This window comes from Manis pentadactyla, chromosome 1, assembly GCF_030020395.1.
Source record: "Manis pentadactyla isolate mManPen7 chromosome 1, mManPen7.hap1, whole genome shotgun sequence".
NCBI lineage: Eukaryota > Metazoa > Chordata > Mammalia > Pholidota > Manidae > Manis > Manis pentadactyla.
The window spans coordinates 169,733,080-169,756,337 of NC_080019.1; the positions used below are offsets into that span (position 1 = coordinate 169,733,080).

Sequence of the window (23,258 nt, forward strand, 5' to 3'; positions counted from 1 at the left end):
GACAAAGGAATTTGAGGTTGGGAGTTAGGCAAAGACAGGTTCATTCTGACTCTCAGTAAAGACTGGCCTTTACAAATAGTGAATCTGTGACATCTTACTACACTGATGGACAGTGACTTTGGGGTATAGGTGGGGACTTGATAACATGGGAAAATGTAGTAACCACATTGCTTTTTCATGTGAAACCTTCGTAAGAGTGTATATCAATAATACCTTAATAAAAAATTAAGAAAAGAAAAAGACTGGCCTTTAGGCTAACAAATGAACACTTCATCCATAGAAGAGACAAACGCCGGGGGTCCTCGACTGCCGCCAGAGGGCGCAAGGCACGTCGGCAAGAACTCCTGGCGGCCCTCGGCAGGTGGGCGGGCCAGGCGCGCGGGGCCGGGAGCCCGGAGCGCGCGCCAGGGGTGGGCGCGGGGCGCGCGCCTGGCCGCCCCCTCTCCGCGGCGGGGCGCGCGTGCGCGGTTCCGCGACGGCGGAGGGAGCCGCGATGGAGGGCGCCCTGCCCCTCCGTCAGGTAAGCGGCGCCTCTCGGGCGGGTTCCCTGGTGGGGGCAGTGCACCACAGGTTTCTTCCCAGTGGTTGTTTGAACCCTCTCAGGTTATGATAATTCATCCCTCCCTTCTCTTTTCTTTGGAGTGGTCTTTGGAGTAATTTGGAAAGTTGTTCTCCAGGGAACCGTTTCCTGTGCTTGCTGCTAGCCTTTCCCCTTGGGGCGATGATGGGAACGTCTGCACTTCTGTGGACGCGGAGTTCTGGGACTTTGTCCCGAAATGCCCGAATCCAGGTGCCTCGGCCTCAGGCCCCACCGACTCAGGCTCTGGTGTCATGGTTCTGACTCGATATCCCGTTGATCTAGTCTCAGTACCTTCCCTTAACTATCAGCTCTTGAATAAAGGAAAGGGCTCAGAACTCTACATAATTTAAATCAGTGTGTTGTCAAGGAAGTTTTTGGTTTCACCTAGTTTTGTAATTTTACTCCCTTGTTTAATAAACGAAAGAACTTGCTGATTAATTTTAAAGGTGAAAGTCTACTTTTTGAAGGTGTACCTGCATTTCTGAACACTATTCTCATGACATTGAGTTTGGTTGTGTGTGTATACATATCTTTTAAGAATTGTAATCAGTGCAATACCTCTTATGTGAGTAGCATTTTATAGTTTACAAAATGACAGAGGCACTCAAATAATTGTTGACAACAAATGAATGGATGTACTATTTCAGTTCTCAAAACATTACTATGAGATGGGCAAGATAGGTATTCATGAACCCAGTCATTCATTCATTCAACTATGAGCCTAGCACTGGGTGTTTGGGGTAAGATAGTGAGCAACACAGACATGCTTCCTGCTCCCAATGAGCCTCTTGTATAGACTAGAAAGAATTATTATCCCTACTGGAGAGTCGGAGAAAACAGATTTAGAGAAATTGAGTGATTGCCAATGACCACAGGGCCAGTAAATTAGACGGAGATTATATTGTAGCCTTGCTACAAAGTCAGAATGGTTACCCCCTTCCCCCTCCTCAGAATTTGATTTGGATATAGAATGATGCCTCATACATAGCATGAAGGTATGAAAAGTTTATTATTTCTCTATAAGGGATTATTATATACTTATACACATACCTAATATATATAATAACATATATCATTATATACTTATACACTTATTTCACACATAGCATGAAGGTATGAAAAGGTTTATTATTTCTATATGAAGGATTATTATATACTTACACACTTACCTAGCCTTCTCAAGCAGATCAGAAATGACTTGAAAGGGCAAGGAAAGGAAGCAGGCTCTGGGTTTTTACAGCATCAGGGTGAAGGTTCCTGTATGTGGACTAAGGCTTGCTTAGTTTGACTTTCCCATCTACGCCAAAGGAACACCCAGGCTCTCATACCAGCTTGTCCATTTAAGGGACAGAAGAGGAAGAGTGGGGAGAGGGGTGATGCTTAAAAGCAGTCAGCAGGCAAATGTGAGAACAATTGGATGAGACTCCTTATTACAACTCACCCCTGATGTTTGACCAATGCCTGAAATATACCATATTTGAATGTGTTTAAGGAACCCATTGTGGCTCTCTTAGGCCTGCAGCTGGAAGCCAGTAAAGAAGATGAATGTTCCATTGAAGGCCTTGTTCAAGAGCCCAGTGATGTGTATTTTGAGAAATAAAATGAGTGCTTGGTCACTATCAGTAATGTCTGGAACTCTGACAAGGTTAAGGAGTGCTTTGATGAGGCCTTTTATTGTGGCTTTAGTGTATGTAGAGACAGGTGTGACCTTGATTTGTATTTTGAGTATCTGTGAAGCAAGAGCATCGCAGAGTTCTTTACCCAAGGGTCCTCTCCTTTGTCAGGGGCCCCCCAGTTAAGGGATAAAAGCAGTAAGTCTCCAGTGAGCCCCATCATGTGTAACAGTGGTGATGCTGCCCGCTGAGCAGCAAAGGTTGTCAGCAGACTTCACGTGGGAGTTCAAACTGTACAGATTCCTGTTGCTGTTCCTCAGGTGAACCCATGTTGCTCCCCAGGCATTCAAGGGGTTCAGAAGAGGGGTGACCTCTTCCAGCAGCATGACATCTGGCAAAGGAATGAGGACAGGGGAGGCCATGCCCTCCTGTGTGTGGGATATGCCTGGGGGTTCAGATTTGGTTCTGTCTGTAGCAAGGAAGCCTTGGTGGCTGTGCTGAACATCCAGGATCCTAGGGGCAATGGGCAGCTGGGTGTGAGGGCTCCCAGGCTTAGGGCTTGCGGGAGCCTCTGTTTCCAGGGGAGTCCAATCTGCTGTCAGTAAATCCTGCACCAATGGCTTGTCACATGGGCTTGAGGAGGTAGTTTCTTGCATCCTTGGACAATGTTTATGGACATTATGAGTGGTCCAGAGACTCCAAAAGTCATGAAAAGAGGGTGCAAAAGTCTCTACAGTGAAGGATTCTTTGTGTGTGTGTTTGCGTTGGGGGGGAAGTAGCCCTAATGGGAGTGTGGTGTAATTCTGACAAATTTTAGAATCCTTTTTGGAAAGGGACCCACTCATGGCTGACAGTTGCAAGTGACGTCATAAATTGGCACAGTAAAATTTGTGAATGAGGGCTATATTGCGTCCAGAACCAGAAAAGGCCTAAAGATGCTGGCCTTGTGTTATTGTGGGTGCTGAGAGGGTCAATAGCTGTTTCTTGACATTGTCAAGGATAGAGTGGCCCTTGGTTACCAAATAATTTTCAGGAATTTCGCCAAGATGGCAGGCCTTACACTGTGTGTAGGGCAGTGGCCCATCCCCTTTTTGCGAGCTCCTTTCTCAGTATTTGTCCTGGATAGGTGTGTCAGGAGGATGTAACTGATGTCGTGTCACACCTGTGTTCCTGGAGAAAACTGGATACAATTAAGATCTGGCCTGTAGAGGTTCCATGCGATGCCCAGACTTTTGAGGTTCCCTGTTGGTAGCTTGGTAAAGGTTTCTTGTGTCCATCTGGAGGTGAAGGTGAACTGTGGCTGAGAGGTCATTGAAGGAGGCAACAAACAGAACATATTAGCCAAATTTATAGTATCAAAATATTTGCCAGACTCTGGATAGAGTCAGAACTTCAGTATTGTTGGGTACAGAGGCCTTCAGGGATAGGACCCCAACATGAAGGACACAGTAATCAATTGTGAGATACCATTTTTTCCCCATGAACAGGCCATGTGGGCTGCTAAATGGAGAAGCAGCAGGAATAATCATCTCGCTAATGAGGTCTTATATAATATCAATTTTGAAGGCCCTGTTTTTATTTAACATCGAGTGACCATTAAGTATTTTAACTTGGGATTGACGGGGTGGTCCATGGGCCCCAGTTTTTAAGAAGCCAATTTGTAAGCTCTAAAATTGTGATTTAAATTTATTACTCATTGGTCAGAGCATGCATTGCCACAACGGGGTATTTTAGAGCAATGTGTGTTATGACCAGGGAGAATTTAGGCAAGGCAGTAGTTCTGGTGGTTAAGGTGAGACATACCTATTTGTTGTTTATTTTAAATATAGTGGGATCTCCAGGTATAACTGTTGTTTGAGCCCAGTTTTGATGAAAGCTGTGAAAATTTGCTAATTGATGCATTTCTGTAGCTGTTGAAGTTAATGCAAAACCTATGCTGTAGAGCTGCAAAAGCCAATCTTTTATCTTTTGTTGTGTAAATTATTTTAATAAATTTTGGATTTCTAACTGGGTCAGATCGTTCACTTCTGTTTCAGTTTTTGTTTGTTTGTTTCTTCCCCTGTGTGCATCTTTGTTTCTTTTTCTCTCTTTTGTGGTGGTTAATGAATATCTGTTGTCAGGTGGAATGAGCCTCTGTACCCTTTTATTTATAAATTTCTTCCTCCAAAGGGCTTCAGATCAGTATTACCAAGGTCAGAGGCTTCTCCCAAAGCAGTGGTTACTTTTTAGAATCTACGATTAAGCTGGGTTTGAATGACCCCTTGGCTGTGCCACACAGGTGCATGGGTGCTTTTCTGTGTACCCTGAATATCAGGATTCTCACTACACAGAGGCATAGATGGCAGGAGGAGCAGAGGGATTTAAGGGCCTGGTGAGCTGTCCGCTCTTCTAATGGCTGCTCCCCCAGCCCACCCCCTTTCTCTCTTTGTTTGAACTCTGTAATGACTGTCCTTTCATGAATGACTACCCAGTGGGTCCCTATCTTGCACAGGGTATTACTTCCCCTGAGTGCTCTATAGATTGGGGTGGGGGTGGGGTGGGGGCCAGTGCCTGGTTGAGACATATTTATTTTAGTTCCATTGTTTTTATAAATCAGAGTTAATTTGTCAATTTTCCTACCAATGGGAAATAAAGTGTTTCCACTTTATTAGCATTGCAAACATTGTTGATGCCATGTACACACTAAATTGCTGGCTTGTAATTTATGTCCATCTTAGACCCTATTAGGCATTGTAAATTATTCTCCAAAGAGGCTAAACCAGTTGTCACTCTTATTACATCATATTTTTTTTTACTGTGTTTTTGTTCCTCTAGCTATGAAATTCTGGAGGGAAAGGACTTTGTTTTATTTGTTTCTGAATCCCTAGTGCCAAACTATCTAACAAATAATACAGTTGACCCTTGAACAACACACGTTTGAACTGCACAGGTCCACTTATATGTAGATTAAAAAATATATATATATGGGAAAAATTTTTAGAGATTGGTGACAATCTGAAAAATCATTTTATTTTCTTGAGCTTTATTGTAAGAATACAGTATATAATAGATATACAAAATATGTGTTAACTGACTGTTTATGTGATTAGTAAGGCTTCTGGTCAACAGCAGGCTATTAGTAGTTAAATTTGGGGGGAGTTAAAAGTTACATGTTGATTTTCAACTGCATGGGGTTGGGTTGGCACCCCTAGCCCCCATGTTGGCCTCTGTAGTTGTAAAATATTTGTTGTATGTGTAAATATATGAATGGTAGGAACAAAAACATTAATTACTGTTTTCTAAAGCTTAAATATTGTCCTTTTCAAGTTAATGTATATATTTTGAACATTAATACATTTCTTTTTTAAATGGGTATTTCTCAATATGTAACTTAAATTGTTTGATATTTGTTCTCAGGTAGTAAACAAAGGGGATTCAAGCAAGCTTTGTCACTGAGTCACGGGAAGAGTTGGAGGAAAATCCCAATCCAACTGGGGATGAGAATAATGTAGTGTCAGTTAAAAAAACAGGGGCCAAATTTACATAATTGGAGTGGTGACTGGCTCTTTTGGGTAATATTTTTTCTTTCTTATATTTTCATTTTCATCTTAAATACACATTTTATTTGTCTACAGCACTTTGTATAATGCTTACAATATTTTCTTAATTAGCTTCTAGATTGAAGTTTTTGTCTATAGTCCCAAAGATGTTTCTTATTATGTTTTCCTTTGGCCACTAGAATGCACTGTTGTCCGGTTTGAGGGAGTGAAATTATCTGCTTCAGTTTCCCTGGGAGAAACTACACCACAGAGTGTATTATTGCAAGAGACTAACATTGTACACAAACCACGTTTCTAAATGTTATAGAGAAGCCAGTTGCTTTATATAATTTTGATTGAATTAGTTCCTGTACCTAAAAGGAAGTTTAACAATGTTTGACCTGTGGTGAATAATGATTGTAAGATACGTTTTCAAGTTAAGAGTTTGATGTTCTATTTGCACTGTCTCACTTGGTTGCATTAACCTGGATATGCTTCAGGTTTCCTCACTGTAAAATGAGACTACTGCTTGTTGACTAGGTACACAGAGTCTTTTGGTAAGAACATGTCTGTTACCATCTGAATGCTATCATTTATTATATTAAAGTCTCATTCTGAATTTAGCAATTTCTATGAGAGTTATGAGCCATTGGCTAGAATTTGGCATAATGAAACTAGAAGTGAAATTTTTTTTAAAATTTTGGTATCATTAATGTACAATTACATGAGCAACATTATGGTTACTAGACTCCCCCCACCCTTATCAAGGCCCCACCACATACCCCATTACAGTCAATGTCCATCAGCATAGTAAGATGCTATAGAATCATTACTTGTCTTCTCTGTGTTGTACTGTCTTCCCCCGTGCCCCCCCACAACATTATGTCTGCTAATCGTAATGCCCCTTTTTCCCCCTTATCCATCCCTTCCCACCCATCCTCCCCAGTCCCTTTCCCTTTGATAACTGTTAGTCCATTCTTGGGTTCTGTGAGTCTGCTGCTGTTCTGTTCCTTCAGTTTTTGCTTTGTTCTTATGCTCTGCAGATAATTGAAATCATTTGGTACTTGTCTTTCTCCTCCTGTCTTATTTCACTGAGCATAATACCCTCTAGCTCCACTGATATTGTAAACTGTAGGATTTGTTTTCTTCTTATGACTGAATAATATTCCATTGTTTGTATGTACCACATCTTCTTTATCCATTCATCTACTGATGGACACTTAGGTTGCTTCCATTTCTTGGCTATTGTAAATAGTGCTCTGATAAACATAGCGGTGCATCTGTCTTTTTCAAACTGGGCTCCTGCATTCTTAAGGTAAATCCTAGGAGTGGAATTCCTGGGTCAAATGGTATTTCTATTTTTAGTTTTTTGAGGAACCTCATACTGCTTTCCACAATGGTTGAACTAATTTACATTCCCACCAGCAGTGTAGGAGGGTTCCCCTTTCTCCACAACCTCACCAACATTTATTGTTGTTTGTCTTTTGGATGTTGGCCATCCTAACTGGTGTGAGGTGATATCTCATTGTGGTTTTAATTTGCATTTCTCTGATGATTAGCGATGTGGAGCATCTTTTCATGTGCCTGTTGGCCATCTGAATTTCTTCTTTGGAGAAGTGTCTGTTCAGATCCTCTGCCCATTTTTTGATTGGATTATTTGCTTTTTATTTGTTGAGGTGCATGAGCTCTTTATATATTTTGGATGTTCATCCTTTATCAGATATGTCATTTATGAATATATTCTCCCATACTGTAGGATGCCTTTTTGTTCTACTGATGGTGTCCTTTGCTGTACAGAAGCTTTGTAGTTTGATATAGTCCCACTTCTTCATTTTTGTTTTTGTTTCCCTTGCCTGGGGAGATATGTTCATGAAGAAGTTGCTCGTGTTTATGTCCATGAGATTTTTGCCTATGTTTTTTTCTAGGAGTTTTATGGTTTCATGACTTACATTTAGGTCTTTGATCCATTTCGAATTTACTTTTGTGTATGGGGTTAGGCAATGATCCAGTTTCCTTCTCTTACATGTAGCTGTCCAGTTTTGCCAACACCAGCTGTTGAAGAGGCTCCCATTTCCCCATTGTATATCCATGGCTCCTTCATCATTTATTAATTGACCATATATGTTTGGGTTAATATCTGGACTCTCTGTTCTGTTCCACTGGTCTGTGGATCTGTTCTTGTGCCAGTACCTAATTGTCTTGATTACTGTGGCTTTGTAGTAGAGCTTGAAGTTGGGAAGCGAGATCCCCCCTGCTTTATTCTTCCTTCTCAGGATTGCTTATGCTATTTGGTGTCTTTTGTGGTTCCATATGAATTTTAGAACTATTTGTTCCAGTTCATTGAAGAATGCTGTTGGTATTTTGGTAGGGATTGCATTGAATCTGTAGATTGCTTTAGGCAGGATAGCCATTTTGACAATATTAATTCTTCCTACCCAAGAGCATGGGATGAGTTTCCATTTATTAGTGTCCTCTTTAATTTCTCTTAAGAGTATTTTGTGGTTTTCAGAGTATAGTTCTTTCACTTCCTTGGTTAGGTTTATTCCTAGGTATTTTATTCTTTTTGATGCAGTTGTGAATGGAATTGTTCTCCTGATTTCTCTTTCTGCTAGTTCATCATTAGTGTATAGGAAAGCAACAGATTTCTGTGCATTAATTTTGTATCCTGCAACTTTGCTGAATTCAGATATTATTTCTAATAGTTTTGGAGTGGAGTCTTTAGGGTTTTTATGTACAATATCATGTCATCTGCAAATAGTGACAGTTTGACTTCTTCCTTACCAATCTGGATGCCTTGTATTTCTTTGTTTTTTTCTGATTGCCATGGCTAGGACCTCCAGGACCATGTTGAATAAAAGTGGGGAGAGTGGGCATCCCTGTCTTGTTCCCAATCTTAGGTAAAAAGCTTTCAGCTTCTTTCTGTTAAGTATGACGTTGGCTGTGGGTTTGTCATATATGGCCTTTATTATGTTGAGGTACTTGTCCTGTATACCCATGTTTTGAGAGTTTTTATCATGAATGGTTGTTGAATTTTGTCAAATGCTTCTTCAGCATCTATGGAGATGATCATGTGGTTTTTGTCCTTCTTTTTGTTTATGTGGTGGATGATGTTGATGGATTTTCGGATGTTGTACCATCCTTGCATCCCTGAGATGAATCCCACTTAATCATGGTGTAGGATCCTCTTGATGTATTTTTGATTTTGGCTTGCTAATATTTTGTTGAGTGTTTTTGCATCTATGTTCATCACGGATATTGGTGTGTAATTTTCTTTTTTTGTGGTGTCTTTGCCTGGTTTTGGTATTGGAGTAATGCTGGCTTCATAGAATGAGTTTGGAGGTTTTCCCTACTCTTGTATTTTTTGAAAAACTTTAAGGAGAATGGGTATTATATCCGCTCTATATGTCTGATAAAATTTAGTGGTGAATCCATCTGGTCATGGGTTTTGTTCTTAGGTAGTTTTTTGATTACTGGTTAAATTTTGTAGCTGGTAATTGGTCTGTTTAGATTTTCTGTTTCTTCCTTGGTTAGTCTTGGAAGGTTGTATTTTTCTAGGAAGTTGTCCATTTCTTCTAGGTTTTCCAGCTTGTTAGCATATAGGTTTTCATAGTATTCTCTAATAATTCTTTGTATTTCTGTGGGGTCCGTTGTGATTTTTTCTTTCTCATTTCTGATTCTGTTTATGTGTGTAGATTTTTTTTTCTTTTAATAAGTCTGGCTAGCAGTTTATCTATTTGGTTTATTTTCTCAATGAGCCAGCTCTTGTTTTCATTGATTTTTTTTCTATTGTTTTATTTTCTCAATTGTATTTATTTCTTCTCTGATCTTCATTATGTACCTCCTTCTGCTGACTTTGGGCCTCATTTGTTTTTCTTTTTCCAGTTTCAATAATTGTGACTTTATACTATTCATTTGGAATTGTTCTTCCTTCTTTAAATAGGCCTGGATTGCTATATACTTTCCTCTTAGAATGCCTTCTCTGTGTCCCACAGAAGTTGGGGCATTGTCATTTTGTCATTTGTCTCCATATATTGCTTGATTTCTTGTTTTAATTTGGTCATTGATCCATTGATTATTTAGGAGCATGTTGTTAAGCCTCCATGTTTTTGTGAGCCTTTTTGTTTTCTTTGTACAATTTATTTCTACTTTTATACCTTTGTGATCTGAGAAGTTGGTTGATAGAATTTCAATCTTTTTGAATTTACTGAGGCTCTTTTTGTGGCCTAGTATGTGGCATATTCTGGAAAATGTTCCATGTGCACTTGAGAAGAATGTGTATCCTGCTGCTTTTGGGTGTAGAGTTCTGTAGATGTCTGTTAGGTCCATCTGTTCTAGTGTGTTTTTCAGTGACTCTGTGTCCTTACTTATTTTCTGTCTGGTGGATCTGTCCTTTGAAGTGAGTGGTGTGTTGAAGTCTTCTAAAATGAATGCATTGCATCCTATTTCCTCCTTTAATTCTGTTACTATTTGTTTCACATATGTGGATGGTCCTGTGTTGTGTGAATAGATATTTATAATGGTTATTATCTCTTGTTGGACTGACCCCTTTGTCATTATGTAATGTCCTTCTTTATCTCTTGTTACTCTCTTTGTTTTGAAATCTATTTTGTCTGATACAAGTACTGCAAGACTTGCTTTTTTTCTCCCTATTGTTTGCATGAAATATCTTTTACCATCCCTTCACTTTTAGTCTTTGGGTTTGAGGTGCATCTCTTGTAAGCAGCATATAGATGGGTCTTGCTTTTTTATCCACTCTGTAACTCTTTGTCTTTTGATTGGTTCATTCAGTCCTTTGCACTTAGGGTGATTATTGAGAGATATGTACTTATTGCCATTGCAGGCTTTGGATTCATGGTTTCCAAAGGTTCAAGGGTAGCTTCTTTACTATCTAACCATCTAACTTTAACTCAGTTATTATGCTATTATGAATACAGTCTGATGATTCTTTATTTCTTTCCCTTCTTATTATTCTTCCTCCTCTACTCTTTATATGTTAGGTGTTTTATTCTGTACTCTTCTGTGTTTCCCTTGACTGCTTTTGTGGATAGCTGATTTTATTTTTTGCCTTTAGTTAGTATTTGGTTGGTCTGCTTTCTTTGCTGTGATTTTATTTTCTCTGGTGACATCTATTTAGCTTTAGGAGTACTTCCATTTAGAGCAGTCCCTTTAACATAACCTGTAGAGGTGGTTTGTGGGAGGCAAATTCCCTCAGCTTTTGCTTGTCTGGAAATTGTTTAATCTCTCCTTCAAATTTAAATGATAACCTTGCTGGATACAGTATTCTTGGTTCAAGGCCCTTCTGTTTCAGTGCATTAAGTGTATCGTGCCATTCTCTTCTAGCCTGTAGGGTTTCTGTTGAGAAGTCTGATGATAGCCTGATGGGTTTTCCTTTGTAGGTGATCTTTTTCTCTCTGGCTACCTTTAATACTCTGTCCTTGTCTTTGATCTTTGCCATTTTAATTATTATATGTCTTGGTGTTGTCCTCCTTGGGTCCCTTGTGTTTGGAGATCTGTGGGCTTCCATGGTTTTAGAGACTATTTCCTTCCCCAGCTTTGGGAAGTTTTCAGTAATTATTTCTTCAAAGACACTTTCTATCTCTTTTTCTCTCTCTTCTTCTTCTGGTACACCTATAATGTGAATATTGTTCCGTTTGGATTGGTCACACAGTTCTCTTAATATTCTTTCATTTCTAGAGATCCTTTTATCTCTCTCTGCCTCCACTTCTCTGTATTCCTATTCTCTGATTTCTATTCCATTAACAGTCTCTTGCACCTCATCCAGTCTGCTCTTAAGTCCCTCCATTGATTGTTTCACTTCTGTTATCTCCCTCTGGACTTCATCCCTTAGCTGTTGCATATTTCTCTGCAGCTACATCAGCATGATTATGACTTTTATTTTGAATTCTTTTTCAGGAAGATTGGTTATATCTGTCTCACCAGGCCCTCTCTCTGGTGTTTGAGTGATTTTGGAGTGGACCAGGTTCTTCTGCCTTTTCATGGTTATAGAAGTGACCCCTGGCAAATGGCACATGATTCAGCTGGGAGAACAATGTCCCTTCCTGCTTGTTGGTCACCTTGATCTTCTTCACTGCCTTTGCCATTTATCCGCACACAGGGAGCAGTCTCTGGGTTAATCCCCTGAGCTGCTGTGGGTGGGATGGCCCTCAGGATGGCCTAGGGCACTGCTGGGGGTTGCAGGCGCACAGCATGTGTTCTCCTTTGAGAATCCGGATTTTGTGCCGTCTTCCTCTGTCTGTGCTGGGCAGCTGAGTACAGGGGCAGCCTCTGGGTCTGACCCAGTTAGCTGCATGCTGGGAGAAGACTGTGTGGTTGCTGTGGGTGGAGCTTCTCCTGGCTGGTCTGCAGCAATGGCGGGTCAGCCGGTTTGCTTGCAGTGCCAGCGGGGGGAATAAACTGCAGGCTGCTTATTGTCGTGAAGGGCTTCGGAGCTGTCTTGTCACCTGGGGTTTAGGGTGCCTGAAGTTCCTTAAGAGTCCCAGTCTGCTTGGCTGAGTGTGCTGGGATGATTTCATCCACCTGTTAAACTCTTATCCCTTTAAGACTTTTAAAAGTGCCCGCTTTTCTTTTGTCCCAGGGGAGCTGGCTGTGGTGACCCACTTGCAGTCTCCATCTCGGATTTTACTTTTCTGATTCTCTAATATCCAGTACACCATGCAGTGTGTGTCTGTGCTCCCGGTGCAGATTACTAAAGCTGGTTATTTAGTAGTCCTGTACTTCCACTCCCTCCCAACTCTGGTTCTTTTCTTCCCACTGGTGAGCTGGCGTGGGGGGAGTGCTCAGGTCCCGCCAGGTCACGGCTTTGTATCTTACCCTTTTCATGAGATGCTAAGTTCTTGCAGATGTAGATGTAGCCTGGCTGTTGTACTGTATCTTCTGGTCTCTCTTTTAGGAATAGTTACATTTGCTGTATTTTCAAAATATATATGGTTTTGGGAGGAGATTTCTGCTGCCCTACTCATGCCACCATCTTGAGCCTATAAGCCTTTTATATAAAATTGGAAGGCATATATAGTTCTAATATTAATTCATTAGAAAGCTGATCTTTTGAGGATTAGGTATACTTGGTAGCAAAATTTCTTACAATTTTAGTGTAGACTAAAATGGATAGTAGGTTATAAGGATTAGTATAAATACCATCATTCTGTTCAAAATTAGCAGTTCAGTAATTGAATATTACTGAATCAACATGAGTAACAGTTTTTATTAAACTTAAAGTGATAAGTTTTTAAAAACCATATCCTAAGGAAAATATTTAATTGCTAAGAAATATACCAAAATAACTATACATCTTAAAGATCATATCATCTATATTGGTTAAATTATTTTTGGTCACATTAGGGAAAGTTTATGACTATTATAGTATTTTGACCTTCTGTACTGTCTAATTACCATAAAGCAAGAAAAAAGGTAAAGTAAGAATAAGAAAATGCAAGGGAGTGAGGACTTAGAAACAGGAGAGAGAAAAAAAGAGATATGTGTTTTAGAGCTTTGCTACTCAAAGTGTAGTATGTGGGGCCAGCACACTTGGTATCATTTGTCAGCTGATTAGAAACACAGAATCTTGGGCCTATGTCAGACTTGGTGAATCAAAATCTTCATTTTCACAAGATCACCAGAAGACTTTATGCACATTCAAGTTTGAGAAGCACTAATTTAGAGCGAAGGACAACTTTGGCTCAGTTTAGGTCTCTATGCTGATTGCAAGCACTTATTTTGAGGAATTTTTATATGAATTCACATGGAATAGACTTAAGGGCACATAAACCTCAGAAATTTTACTGACTTTTTCAGAGGTCAGTTACCTAAACCAGAACTATCAGGACTCAGAAGCAAACAAAAATAAAAAAGAGCCTGAAGAGCTATATCAAAGTTCATGGTGATATAAGGGGATTCCTCAAGTCTTCATTTAGAATTTAATACATTTTTGACATATTTTTTATAAGCCTAAATAAGTTGGTCCCCATCTTGTAGTTGAATAGAATATTGGAATTCTATATTCCAAAATTGGAGACAGGGTAATTACTTAGTGATAACACATAGACAGAGCAAGAAATGACAGCAAAACCTCAGAAAGCAGAGCAACCTGGGCCTTTTAATGTGAAGGCCAAAGGTCTATGCAGATCAGTTGGGTCAAAAATAGTACTACCACTGGAAGAAATGATGGTTAAGTTCCCTGAAAAATAAGTCACTTTTTCTCTGACATTTTTTTTTTTTTTTTTTTTATTGAAGGGTAGTTGACAACAGCATTGCATTACATTAGTTTCAGGTGTACAACACAGCGACTCAACATTTATATACATGATATTTCTAGGTACCAGGTATCACCATACCAAGTTGTTACAATATTTTGACTATATTCCTTATGCTATACATTACATCCCGGTTACTTATTTATTTTACAATTGGAAGTGTGTTTATATATATATATATATATATATATATATATTGTGAGGGCATCTCTCATATTTATTGATCAAATAGTTGTTAACCACAACAAATCTCTGTATAGGGGGGTCAATACTCAATGCACAATCATTAATCCACCCCAAGCCCACTTTTCGTCAGTCTCCAATCTTCTGATGCATAACGAACAAATTCTTACATGGAGTACAAATTCTTACATAGTGAATAAGTTACATGGTGAACAGTGCAAGGGCAGTCATCACAGAAGCTTTCGGTTTTGTTAATGCATTATGAACTATACACAGTCAGTTCAAATATGAATATTCATTTGATTTTTAAACCTGATTTATATGTGGATACCACATTTCTCTATTATTATTATTTTTAATAAAATGCTGAAGTGGTAGGTAGATACGAGATAAAGGTAGAAAACAGAGTTTAGTGTTGTAAGAGAGCAAATGTAGATGATCAGGTGTGTGCCTGTAGACTATGTGTTAATCCGCGCTAGACGAGGGCAATAAACATCCATGTATGCAGAAGATTTCTCTCAGAACATGAGGGGGGAGGTTCTAAGCCTCACCTCTGCTGCTCCCCATTTTCTCACCAGATGGCCCCCTGCGACTGTGCCTGTCTTAGGTTGTTCCTCCCTTGAGGAATCTTACCCGTCTCTGGCTAACCAGTCATCTTCCGGGGCCATACAGGGAAATGTTAAGTTGGTAAGTGAGAGAGAAGCCTTATCGTTTGAAAAGGTTAGCTTTTTACTTCTTTGCATATTTATGCCCTGTGGCTTCTATGCCCATCATTTGTCTTGAGGTGTCTTTACCACTTGGAAGAATTATGATACTCGGTAAATTCGACATGTGGCATGAGTTCTATTTAAAGGTTGTGATTAGGTAGGAAGAAGAAAAGCTACAGAAGTAGCAGGCAGAAGAAAACCTGGGAAGATTGATTATTTCTTTGACATATCTTCTTGTAGAGTAACTTCAGCATGGATAGGTTTTAAACGACTAATTAAATTGTGCACACACATTAACATAATAGGAATATAGTTACCTAACCAAAGCATACCTGTAATTACCAGCCATCTCCAGTGAAACCAAGAAAACCAGTTAGGCACCTTAGGCATTTGTGAAAACTTATCTATGATATGGTGGATATTGTCCGACTGAACTTAAACAGTCTGAGAGAATTCAGATAAACTAGAACACCCCATTCCTGGGGACTGTTCATATCCCATATGTTCTTTTAACGATAAATAGTCTGTGGTTGTAAGATTTTGGAGTGCTACAATTTGCACTTCTCCTAATTCTTGGTTGAGTTCCAACAGTATAGATCCAGTCCAATTTTTGTTTTACTGTATGCACAGGCCAGCTTAGATATCTCCTTCATCTTTCCCATGGCAAGTCCAGGAACTGGTGGGATGAGTGCATCTACACCTGTGACAGTGCGTGGATCTTTGTTGAAGTTTTTTTTTTTTTTTTTTTTTTTTTCTGATCATCTTCTGTCATGTGTCTTCCCGAGAGTGCTGATGTTGGAAGTTCTTTTTTTTTTTTTTTAAATAATTATTTTTTATTGAAGGGTAGTTGACACACAGTATTACATTACATGAGTTTCAAGTGTACAACACAGTGGTAGAACATTTATATACATAATTCTAGGTTCCAGCTATCACCCTACCAGGCTGTTACAATATCTTGACTATATTCCTTATGCTATACATTACATCCCAGTTACTAATTTATTTTACCATTGGAAGTCTGTCCTTTTTTTTTTTTTTTTTTTTGTGAGGGCATCTCTCATATTTATTGATCAAATGGTTGTTAACGACAATAAAATTCTGTATAGGGGAGTCAATGCTCAATGCACAATCATTAATCCACCCCATGCCTAATTTTTGTCAGTCTCCAATCTTCTGAGGCATAACAAACAAGTTTTTACATGTAGAACAAATTCTTACATAATGAATAAGTTACATAGTGAACAGTACAAGGGCAGTCATCACAGAAACTTTCGGTTTTGCTCATGCATTATGAACTCTAAACAGTCAGTTCAAATATGAATACTCATTTGGTTTTTATACTTGATTTATATGTGGATACCACATTTCTCTCTTTATTATTATTATTTTTAATAAAATGCTGAAGTGGTAGGTAGATACAAGATAAAGGTAGAAAACATAGTTTAGTGTTGTAAGAGAGCACATGTAGATGATCAGGTGTGTGCCTGTAGACTATGTGTTAATCCAAGCTAGACCAGGGCAATAAAACATCCACGTATGCAGAAGATTTCTCTCAGAACGGGGGGGTGAGGTTCTAAGCCTAACCTCTGTTGATCCCCAATTTCTCACCTAATGGCCCCCCTGCGACTGTGCCTGTCTTAGGTTGTTCCTCCCTTGAGGAATCTTACCCATCTCTGGCTAACCAGTCATCTTCCGGGGCCATACAGGGAAATGTAAAGTTGGTAAGTGAGAGAGAAGCCTTATTGTTTGAAAAAGTTAGCTTTTTACTTCTTTGCATATTTATGCCCTGTGGCTTCTATGCCCAGCATTTGTCTTGAGGTATCTTTACCACTTGGAAGAATTATGATACTCGGTAAATTTGATATGAGGCATGAATTCTATTTAAGGGTTGTAATTAGGAAGGAAGAAGAAAAGCTATAGAAGTAGCAGGCGGAAGAAAACATGGGAAGATTGATTATTTCTTTGATATATCTTCTTGTAGAGTAACTTCAGCATGTATAGGTTTTAAACTACTACTTAAATTGCACACACACATTAACATAATAGGAGTATAGTTACATAACCAAAGCATATCTGTAATTACCAGCCATCTCCAGTGAAACCAAGAAAACCAGTTAGGCACCTTAGGCATTTGTGAAAACTTATCTATGATATGGTGGATATTGTCCAACTGAACTTGAACAGTCTGAGAGAAATCAGACAAATTAAAACAACCCATTCCTGGGGACTGTTCACATGCCATATGTTCTTTTAACAGTAAATAGTTTGTAGTTGTAAGACTTTGGAGCGCTACAATTTGCACTTCTCCAAATTCTTGGTTAAGTTCCAACAGTATAGATCCAGTCCAATTTTGTTGTTTTACTGTATGCACAGGCCAGCTTAGATATCTCCTTCCTCATTCCCATGGCAAGTCCAGGAACTGGTGGGATGAGTGCATCTACAGCTGTAGCAGTGCGTGGATCTTTGTTGGGGTTTTTTGATGATCATCTTCTGGCATGAGTCTTCCAGAGAGTGCAGATGTTGGAAGTTCTTTTTCATATCGTATCTTAGTTCATTTTCGGGGTAGCCCAATTAGGCTTTGATCCTCTGTTAGTCCATTCTTGAGTTCTGTGATTCTGCTGCTGTTTTGTTCCTTCAGTTTTTCCTTTGTTCTTATATTCCACAGATGAGTGAAATCATTTGGTATTTCTCTTTCTCCGCTTGGCTTGTTTCACTGAGCATAATACCCTCCAGCTCCATCCATGTTGCTGCAAATGATTGGATTCGCCCTTTTCTTATGGCTGAGTAGTATTCCATTGTGTATATGTACCACCTCTTCTTTATCCATTCATCTATTGATGGACATTTAGGTTGCTTCCAATTCTTGGCTATTGTAAATAGTGCTGCAATAAACATAGGGGTGCATCTGTCTTTCTCAAACTTGATTGCTGCGTTCTTAGGGTAAATTCCTAGGAGTGGAATTCCTGGGTCAAATGGTAAGTCTGTTTTGAGCATTTTGATGTACCTCCATACTGCTTTCCACAATGGTTGAACTAACTTACATTCCCACCAGCAGTGTAGGAGGGTTCCCCTTTCTCCACAGCCTCGCCAACATTTGTTGTTGTTTGTCTTTTGGATGGCAGCCATCCTTACTGGTGTGAGGTGATACCTCATTGTAGTTTTAATTTGCATTTCTCTGATAATTAGCGATGTGGAGCATCTTTTCATGTGTCTTTTGGCCATCTGTATTTCTTTTTTGGAGAACTGTCTGTTCAGTTCCTCTGCCCATTTTTTAATTGGGTTATTTGTTTTTTGTTTGTTGAGGCATGTGAGCTCCTTATATATTCTGGACATCAAGCCTTTATCGGATGTGTCATTTTCAAAGATATTCTCCCATACGGTAGGGATCCTTCTTGTTCTATTGATGGTGTCTTTTGCTGTACAGAAGCTTTTCAGCTTAATACAGTCCCACTTACTCATTTTTGCTGTTGTTTTCCTTGCCCGGGGAGATATGTTCAAGAAGAGGTCACTCATGTTTATGTCTAAGAGGTTTGTGCCTATGTTTTCTTCCAAGAGTTTAATGGTTTCATGGCTTACATTCAGGTCTTTGATCCATTTTGAGTTTACTTTTGTATATGGGGTTAGACAATGGTCCAGTTTCATTCTCCTACATGTAGCTGTCCAGTTTTGCCAGCACCACCTGTTGAAGAGACTGTCATTTCACCATTGTATGTCCATGGCTCCTTTATCAAATATTAATTGACCATATATGTCTGGGTTAATGTCTGGATTCTCTAGTCTGTTCCATTGGTCTGTGGCTCTGCTCTTGTGCCAGTACCAAATTGTCTTGATTACTATGGCTTTATAGTAGAGCTTGAAGTTGGGGAGTGAGATCCCCCCTACTTTATTCTTCTTTCTCAGGATTGCTTTGGCTATTCGGGGTCTTTGGTGTTTCCATATGAATTTTTGAATGGAAGTTCTTTTTCATATCGTATCTTAGTTCATTTTCGGGGTAGCCAAATTAGGCTTTGATCCTCTGTATAAACACAAACAGACCCTTTGCCTACACTTTTATATGTCCTTTATATCATTGTGTAGAACTCATTAGAGGTCACCACATAGGAACTGCATTTTTTTTTTTTAATCATTAATCTACACTTACATGACGAATACTTTGTTTACTAGGCTCTCCCCTATACCAGGTCCCCCCTATATACTCCTTTACAGTCACTGTCCATCAGCGTAGCAACCTGTTGTAGAATCACTACTTGTCTTCTCTGTGTTGTACAGCCCTCCCCTTTCTCCCACCCCGCTATGGATGCTAATCTTAATACCCCCCTACTTCTCCCCCCCTTATCCCTCCCTACCCACCCATCCTCCCCAGTCCCTTTCCCTTTGGTACCTGTTAGTCCATTCTTGAGTTCTGTGATTCTGCTGCTGTTTTGTTCCTTCAGTTTTTCCTTTGTTCTTATATTCCACAGATGAGTGAAATCATTTGGTATTTCTCTTTCTCTGCTTGGCTTGTTTCACTGAGCAAAATACCCTCCAGCTCCATCCATGTTGCTGCAAATGGTTGGATTTGCCCTTTTCTTATGGCTGAGTAGTATTCCATTGTGTATATGTACCACATCTTCTTTATCCATTCATCTATCGATGGACATTTAGGTTGCTTCCAATTCTTGGCTATTGTAAATAGTGCTGCGATAAACATAGGGGTACATTGGTCTTTCTCATACTTGATTGCTGCATTCTTAGGGTAAATTCCTAGGAGTGCAATTCCTGGGTCAAATGGTATGTCTGTTTTGAGCATTTTGATGTACCTCCATACTGCTTTCCACAATGGTTGAACAAGTTTACATTCCCACCAGCAGTGTAGGAGGGTTCCCCTTTCTCCACAGCCTCGCCAACATTTGTTGTTGTTCGTCTTTTGGATGGCAGCCATCCTTACTGGTGTGAGGTGATACCTCATTGTAGTTTTAATTTGCATTTCTCTGATAATTAGCCATGTGGAGCATCTTTTCATGTGTCTGTTGGCCATCTGTATTTCTTTTTTGGAGAACCGTCTGTTCAGTTCCTTTGCCCATCTTTTAATTGGGTTATTTGTTTTTTGTTTGTTGAGGCGTGTGAGCTCTTTATATATTCTGGACGTCAAGCCTTTATCGGATGTGTCATTTTCAAAGATATTCTCCCATACTGTAGGGTTCCTTTTTGTTCTATTGATGGTGTCTTTTGCTGTACAGAAGCTTTTCAGCTTAATATAGTCCCACTTGTTCATTTTTGCTGTTGTTTTCCTTGCCCGGGGAGATATGTTCAAGAAGAGGTCACTCATGTTTATGTCTAAGAGGTTTGTGCCTATGTTTTCTTCCAAGAGTTTAATGGTTTCATGACTTACATTCAGGTCTTTGATCCATTTTGAGTTTACTTTTGTATATGGGGTTAGACGATGGTCCAGTTTCATTCTCCTACATGTAGCTGTCCAGTTTTGCCAGCACCATCTGTTGAAGAGACTGTCATTTCGCCATTGTATGTCCATGGCTCCTTTATCAAATATTAATTGACCATATATGTCTGAGTTAATGTCTGGATTGTCTAGTCTGTTCCATTGGTCTGTGGCTCTGTTCTTGTGCCAGTACCAAATTGTCTTGATTACTATGGCTTTATAATAGAGCTTGAAGTTGGGGAGTGAGATCCCCCCTACTTTATTCTTCTTTCTCAGGATTGCTTTGGCTATTCGGGGTCTTTGGTGGTTCCATATGAATTTTTGAATTATTTGTTCCAGTTCATTGAAGAATGTTGCTGGTAGTTTCATAGGGATTGCATCAAATCTGTATATTGCTTTGGGCAGGATGGCCATTTTGACGATATTAATTCTTCCTAGCCACGAGCATGGGATGAGTTTCCATCTGTTAGTGTCCCCTTTAATTTCTCTTAAGAGTGACTTGTAGTTTTCAGAGTATAAGTCTTTCACTTCTTTGGTTAGGTTTATTCCTAGGTATTTTATTTTTTTTGATGCAATTGTGAATGGAGTTGTTTTCCTGATTTCTCTTTCTGTTGGTTCATTGTTGGTATATAGGCAAGCCACAGATTTCTGTGTGTTGATTTTGTATCCTGCAACTTTGCTGTATTCCGATATCAGTTCTAGTAGTTTTGGGGTGGAGTCTTTAGGGTTTTTTATGTACAGTATCATGTCATCTGCAAATAGTGACAGTTTGACTTCTTCTTTTCCAATCTGGATTCCTTGTATTTTTTTGTTTTGTCTGATTGCTGTGGCTAGGACCTCCAGTACTATGTTAAATAACAGTGGGGAGAGTGGGCATCCCTGTCTAGTTCCCGATCTCAGCGGAAATGCTTTCAGCTTCTCGCTATTCAATATAATGTTGGCTGTGGGTTTTTCATAGATGGCCTTTATTATGTTGAGGTACTTGCCCTCTATTCCCATTTTGCTGAGAGTTTTTATCATGAATGGATGTTGAACTTTGTCAAATGCTTTTTCAGCATCTATGGAGATGATCATGTGGTTTTTGTCTTTCTTTTTGTTGATGTGGTGGATGATATTGATGGACTTTCGAATGTTGTGCCATCCTTGCATCCCTGGGATGAATCCCACTTCGTCATGGTGTACGATGGTTTTGATGTATTTTTGAATTCGGTTTGCTAATATTTTGTTGAGTATTTTTGCGTCTACGTTCATCAGGGATATTGGTCTGTAGTTTTCTTTTTTGGTGGTGTCTTTGCCTGGTTTTGGTATTAGGGTGATGTTAGCTTCATAGAATGAGTTTGGGAGTATCCCCTCCTCTTCTATTTCTTGGAAAACTTTAAGGAGAATGGGTATTATGTCTTCCCTGTATGTCTGATAAAATTCCGAGGTAAATCCATCTGGCCCGGGGGTTTTGTTCTATGGTAGTTTTTTGATTACCGCTTCAATTTCGTTGCTGGTAATTGGTCTGTTTAGATTTTCTGTTTCTTTTTGGCTCAGTCTTGGAAGGTTGTATTTTTCTAGGAAGTTGTCCATTTCTCCTAGGTTTCCCAGCTTGTTAGCATATAGGTTTTCATAGTACTCTCTAATAATTCTTTGTATTTCTGCGGGATCTGTTGTGATTTTTCCTTTCTCATTTCTGATACTGTTGATTTGTGTTGACTCTCTTTTCCTCTTAATAAGTCTGGCTAGAGGCTTATCTATTTTGTTTATTTTCTCGAAGAACCAGCTCTTGGTTTCATTGATTTTTGCTATTGTTTTATTCTTCTCAATTTTATTTATTTCTTCTCTGATCTTTATTATGTCCCTCCTTCTGCTGACCTTAGGCCTCATTTGTTCTTCTTTTTCCAATTTTGATAGTTGTGACATTAGACCGTTCATTTGGGATTGCTCTTCCTTTTTTAAATATGCTTGGAGTGCTATATACTTTCCTCTTAAGACTGCTTTTGCTGCGTCCCACAGAAGTTGGGGCTTAGTGTTGTTGTTGTCATTTGTTTCCATATATTGCTGGATCTCCATTTTGATTTGGTCATTGATCCATTGATTATTTAGGAGCGTGTTGTTTAGCCTCCATGTGTTTGTGAGCCTTTTTGCTTTCTTTGAACAGTTTATTTCTAGTTTAATGCCTTTGTGGTCTGAAAAGTTGGTTGGTAGGATTTCAATCTTTTGGAATTTACTGAGGCTCTTTTTGTGTCCTAGTATGTGGTCTATTCTGGAGAATGTTCCATGTGCACTTGAGAAGAACGTGTATCCTGTTGCTTTTGGATGTAGAGTTCTGTAGATGTCTATTAGGTCCATCTGTTCTAGTGTGTTGTTCAGTGCCTCTGTGTCCTTACTTATTTTCTGTCTGGTGGATCTGTCCTTTGGAGTGAGTGGTGTGTTGAAGTCTCCTAGAATGAATGCATTGCATTCTATTTCCTCCTTTAGTTCTGTTAATATTTGTTTCAGGTATGTTGGTGCTCCTGTATTGGGTGCATATATATTTATAATGGTTATATCCTCTTGATGGACTGAGCCCTTTATCATTATGTAATGTCCTTCTTTGTCTTTTGTTACTTTCTTTATTTTGAAGTCTGTTTTGTCTGATACCAGAATTGCAACACCTGCTTTCTTCTCTCTGTTGTTTGCTTGAAATATCTTTTTCCATCCCTTGACTTTAAGTCTGTGCGCGTCTTTGGGTTTGAGGGGAGTCTCTTGTAAGCAGCATATGGATGGATCTTGCTTTTTTATCCATTCTATTACTCTGTGTCTTTTGATTGGTGCATTCAGTCCATTTACATTTAGGGTGATTATTGAAAGGTATGAATTTATTGCCATTGCAGGCTTTAAGTTTGTGGTTACCAAAGGTTTAGGGTTAGCTTCTTTACTATCTTACTGTCTAACTTAACTCGCTTGTTGAGCTATTATAAACACAATCTGATGATTCTTT

At 39.3% G+C, this 23,258-nt stretch overlaps 1 protein-coding gene across 2 annotated transcripts in view; it reads left to right on the plus strand.

Annotated features, from left to right (window-relative positions):
• Nucleotides 1-392: 392 nt before the first annotated feature.
• Nucleotides 393-23,258, plus strand: part of GRAMD1C (GRAM domain containing 1C) — a 119,126-nt gene continuing 96,260 nt past the window's right edge. The window contains exon 1 of one of the 2 annotated variants that reach the window (XM_057502760.1): nucleotides 393-520. In XM_057502760.1, coding sequence (XP_057358743.1) covers nucleotides 494-520 — 27 coding nt within the window. In that variant the 5' untranslated portion in view covers nucleotides 393-493. The remainder of the gene's footprint in view (nucleotides 521-23,258) is intronic. The other variant, XM_057502763.1, reaches the window with a different exon arrangement.